The 4,936-nt window shown below is 43.3% G+C and overlaps 1 protein-coding gene across 1 annotated transcript; it reads right to left on the bottom strand.

Moving 5' to 3' along the window:
* On the bottom strand, positions 1-2,455 carry LOC135639348 (pentatricopeptide repeat-containing protein At3g02490, mitochondrial-like). The gene is made up of 2 exons (XM_065153317.1): positions 261-2,455; positions 1-187 (listed from the first exon to the last, which is right to left on the bottom strand). The coding sequence occupies exon 1, from the start codon at positions 2,254-2,256 to the stop codon at positions 415-417; it is 1,842 nt and encodes a 613-aa protein (XP_065009389.1). The 5' UTR covers positions 2,257-2,455; the 3' UTR covers positions 1-187; positions 261-414.
* Between the last annotated feature and the right edge of the window lie 2,481 nt (positions 2,456-4,936).

Here is a 4,936-nt window from a genome sequence, read left to right as displayed (position 1 = left end):
TAAATACGCATGGCACATAGGCCCATCAAATGCAGTTTAAATATGATAAGATGTCAATTTACCATTATAACCTAACCAATATGTGAAAGAAGAGGGTGCTCAAACTTCAAAAATCAGCTAATTAAAACAAACAGTTCATAACTTGTGAGGATAGCAGCCTGAATATCAGCATCGGCAATCATCTCTTCTGCAAAATAATAGGTTGAGTGTCAGTTCAGGAAGGTGATTCTTCCGTTAGCCAATAATTCTCAAATTGATACCGAGTCTATGAAATTGAAGTCTTCAGAGGAACTGGTTATAAATATTGGCATTATTCGTGGCCAATTTATCATCCTCAAGTAAGTTTTACTGCATAAATCAAAAGATGGATAGCTGTTGTAGGAAGCACAACAATTTTTGAATTCCGTGGATGGTCTAAGCAATGACTGCAGAAGCATCGTCTGGTTTCATTGAGTAGAACAGATCCAAGACATCAGCATGATTACGGACGGATCCTGGAGATTTAGAAAGTATACCATGCGCCACGTCATGCCTGCCTGCTTTGAGTAGTGTTTCAAAAACGCGCATGAACACCGTTCTAGAAGGAAACTCCTTCACCGTCATAGCCTTCAGAAAACCCATTGCATCATCCACGGTCCCCGACTTTGACATATAACTTATATACGGGTCAATATACGGAGGAAAACCATGACTTTTCATCGGTTCCAGAAGACTAAAAGATTCCTTAAGGTACCCTTGATTTATGAACATTTCAATTAGAAACTTGTAGGTGCTGTGCCAAGGCTGTACATTTCTTTTAGTTACCATCTCATTTAGAACCTTGTGTGCATCTTTTATTTTGTCCTTCTGGCAAAATCCTTTCATCAGCTCCTCAAAGGCACAACCAACATTTTCACCACCCCTTCTTTCTGTCATCACCTTGAAGCAAGACAATGCTTGTTCTAGTTCGCCAGCCACCGAATGTTTTTTGACCAAATATGTCCATGTCTTCACATCCAAACTATAGCCTTCATTTTCAATATGGTCCAAGTATTTGAAGGCTCCATCCGACCTCCCAGCATCACAAAGTCCGATGACTACCCGATCATGTACAGAACTATCAGCCGCAAATCCTCCCTGTTCCATGGCCGTTAAGACCTTATCACACTCCCCCAATCTACCAACGCTCCTCAAGGATTTAAGAACTCCACCAAAAACCGATCTCTTGATGGAATTTCCATCTTCCACAAAAATGCGGACAACCCGGGTAATCAAATCCAAATCTAGATCTTTACTCAAAACTATCTTCTTCAAGAGGAACAAGAAATCCTGAGGTGCAGGCTTCACTGTACCACTCATCGCAAACTCATACAAATCTGCCACTTCTGCAATCATCTTTCGCTGGTGAAACCAGTGTGACACTTTGATATATGTTTTGAACTCCAATTCATGACCCTGATCTCTCATCTTCCGAAGGAGATCCTGAAACTCATTGATGCAATCTTTTCGACCCAAAATCCTGGCCATAGCATTATAAACACCGCCATCAATCTTCAAGGACGACCTCTTTTCTACCTGCTCCATCAACAGCAAAGCTTTCTCAGGGTGCTGGCTAGTCAACTCCAAGACCACACCGACCGAGTCGGATAACAAGCTGTCATCGATATCATCCAGCTTCTTTTGAAGGATTTCACCTGGTTCCTCTTCCCTCAAGATCTTGCAAATTTCCCGACACGCCGTTTCAGCCTCGTTTCGACCAGTGCTCAGAGAGTAGGCTTCGTTCAACAAATTGACATCTTTCTCCATTTTCTCCTCGCGAAAACTCTTTGAGACGGACAAGTAGGTGGCTTTAGAGATCCCAAAGCCTTTCTTTCTCATGGTCCCAACAACACGCCAGAATTCCTCTGACCGCCCATTGTTTCCAAGGGTTTGAAGCATTCGATTGTAGGATTCTGAATTCAGCTTGACGCGTCCATCCTCCGAAGCGGAATGCACGCACTTGAGATCCCGAAGCACCAAATCCATGGTCTCCCGGTCGAACGAGAGGTCGAGGGACTCCAACTCTGCTTTGATCTCATCCGAATCGGCCGGATCCGGCGAGAACCAGCGGATTGCAAGGTACGACGGAGAGCGAATCCTGCCGACAAACGGAAGGAGAAAGGAAGGGTTTTTGGGTTCCGGAACCTTCACCAGGAGGTTGGGAGGGCTAACGCTGGGGCCGCGGGAAGCGATCCAAGGGAGGCTTCGCAGCGAGAGATTCCTCCACAAATTCCTCATCCTCAGCGGGAGCTGATCCGATGGGAGATGGTAGGGCGCTTCGGATGGACGGCGACGCGATTAGGGTTTTGGGCAAGAATTCAGGGGGTTAGGGTGTTCTGTGGCATCGCCGCTCGATCTGGTTCGATTTTGATGGGCCCCATTTCAGTTATCCAATCATCAAGCGCGTAAACAAAGGCGACACGAAGGAAGTATGCTTTTCGGGTTAGAAGGCCTCGGTGATATTAATCAAAGGATAATAAAAGGTTTATGAACACCTTTTTTAAATAATATTTTTATTTATCGAAAAAAGATATATTATTTTTGCCGTGGGAATTGTTGCTCGACAGTTGGACACATCATCGCATCGTCGTACATAAATTAAACGATCAGGCGACGGGCCCCGCGGATGGTGTGGCCAACGTGGCCTGTTCGCGGTTAAATCCCATTTTCTTGCCGCCAGCTACCGGTCAAGGGAAACGTCGGCCAGTTTGACTTGCGGTCAAAGGTTTGACTTTCGGTGTGAACGGTGCGGGCTCTTCTCCGACCTTGTGCAGAGTGGTTCGTGTGACCCAAGCAGACGGAATGAAGGTGCAACAGACATTGGATATCATAGATTAGCTAAGTTCGATGACTATATTGTTCTAAACAAAGTCTTGCTCATCGACAGATGCAGAAACGATGGATGATGCACGCACATTGATACACCGTAAGAAGTTGGGATGTTTAGGTAGGACCAAAGGAGAAAAAGAAGACTGATCACCTGGTTACTTGGTTTTAGTACCGACTGGGGCTTGATCGAGCTTGCAGTATCGCATAACATATTGTATGCGGTATGTATCATGACATCATTCACCATTTACGAGGAGAGATGAAGAAGACGAAGCCAAAGGTGCCGTGGTGCAAGACCCAGGCTGCCCTTGGCTCTTCCCGTGGATTCATACTGCAGAAGAAGTCACGACCGGCGCCCATTTTAAGAGAAGGAAGGAATGGCCCTCCCCCAACCTCCACATGGTTCTTTTGGCCTTTCCCTTGTCCTTCATGCTCTGCTTCGTGTATATGCTGCCTCCCCGTCTCTGCTAGCTGTGGAGTTGAGTCATTTACCAAGTGCACTAGACATGCAATGCATGTGACATGGGAGATGAGTTGTGAGAGAGAGAGAGAGAGAGAGAGAGAGAGAAAGACATTTATGGCTTCCGCAGCTGACGGGAGAAGAAAGCGGACGCGTGAGTTCCTTTCTATTGCAGCTTTTAAGGCTTTTGGTTGATACGAAAGCTGATTACTGATGCATGTGGTCTTGGGGTTCTTGTAGGTCACGACCATCGTCTCCTGCTCGCTCTGATGCATGTTCTGCCTGGCTCCCTGAATGCCATCTAAGAAGCTTTGTCGATGCAGTTGGCATACTTCCTAGTTGGCATCTGGGGAGCCATGCAGACACAGCATGCATGGCTGGTTTCAGGTGAGGTTGTATTGCTGTATCCCTCCCTATCCATTGTGAATTCGTTGATATGTATGCTTGCTGCTTTGTGGTTGCGCTGAGCAAAAGAATTTAGTTTCCGTCCCTTTTCTGAGGAAGCATATGCCAGTTTTTTCTTCTCAAGTAAATCCCCCCTCCCCCAAAGATTGATTCATTTGATTACATGAGTTTGACTCTCGATCTGATAGAGACGACCTTATCCACAGCTGATACATCCTGTTGGCTTTTGCTCTGGAATCTATAACCTGTACCATGCACTGCAAACGTAGTTTATGCTGAACAAGAATAATTCACTTTCGGTTGTGAGCATACACGAATAAAATCGAAGACTTGGATATGTAGTGTGTTTGAATTCACACAAACAGTTTATTACTTTGATGAACCATACAGAAACTCACAAGTCGAGTAATCCAAGAGTTTCAAAATGATTTCAGAAAAGTTTCATTCCATAACTTTTCACTAAAACACTTCTAGATGTACTGTCCCTCCGTAATGGCGACAAAGGTATTTGGTGGAGTCAACTTGTGTAGTCGTTGTTGATCGATGAGAAGGAGTTTGAAATGGAAAAGGAGCTGTGCGTCTTCTGCATCACATGATGCGAACTTGTCATTGTCTGTCGCTGAACTCCTCGGAGTGGGCACCCAATTAGGTGTCCTCGTCTGTGGTGGAGACTCGTCCAACCCTCGAAAGTCAGATTGATTCGGTATAAAAATTGTACTTTTTGTCGACATTGAAGTATTCTATACCCGGGTGCTCGTTCATGTAATCAATAAAAAGTTGAAGAAATTTTGTATAAGAATAAATATAAACAAATTGTAACATACACCAAAATTAAATGAAATTTATAATCAAATAAAATACTAAGATTTACGTGAAAAATCTCTTCTAATGAAAATAAAAATCACGGGACAAACAAGAGATAATCCACTATAAGAATAATAAATATATAAATATGATAATCTTTTGTCTAAGATTCAAACAACAATCTTAAGAGAATAATTGGGATACATGGATTATATCACTATGCACAATATCCAAATTCTCCCTAAATAATCACAACTAGAATCCACTATAGATCTGATCTAATATGAGATGAGAACATTACTTGAATGATTAAGAACAATCTCTCTACGTTATCCTTATCTTCTTCCTTTACGTTCTCTTATTTTTTTACTATTTTTTCCTCTTTTTTGAATCAAGTTGTTGTTACAGTTTTTTATCTCG

This window comes from Musa acuminata, chromosome BXJ1-1 (genome assembly GCF_036884655.1).
Source record: "Musa acuminata AAA Group cultivar baxijiao chromosome BXJ1-1, Cavendish_Baxijiao_AAA, whole genome shotgun sequence".
Lineage (NCBI taxonomy): Eukaryota > Viridiplantae > Streptophyta > Magnoliopsida > Zingiberales > Musaceae > Musa > Musa acuminata.
Note: the sequence above shows the minus strand (reverse complement) of the source record. Positions and strands in the feature narration are given on the sequence as shown.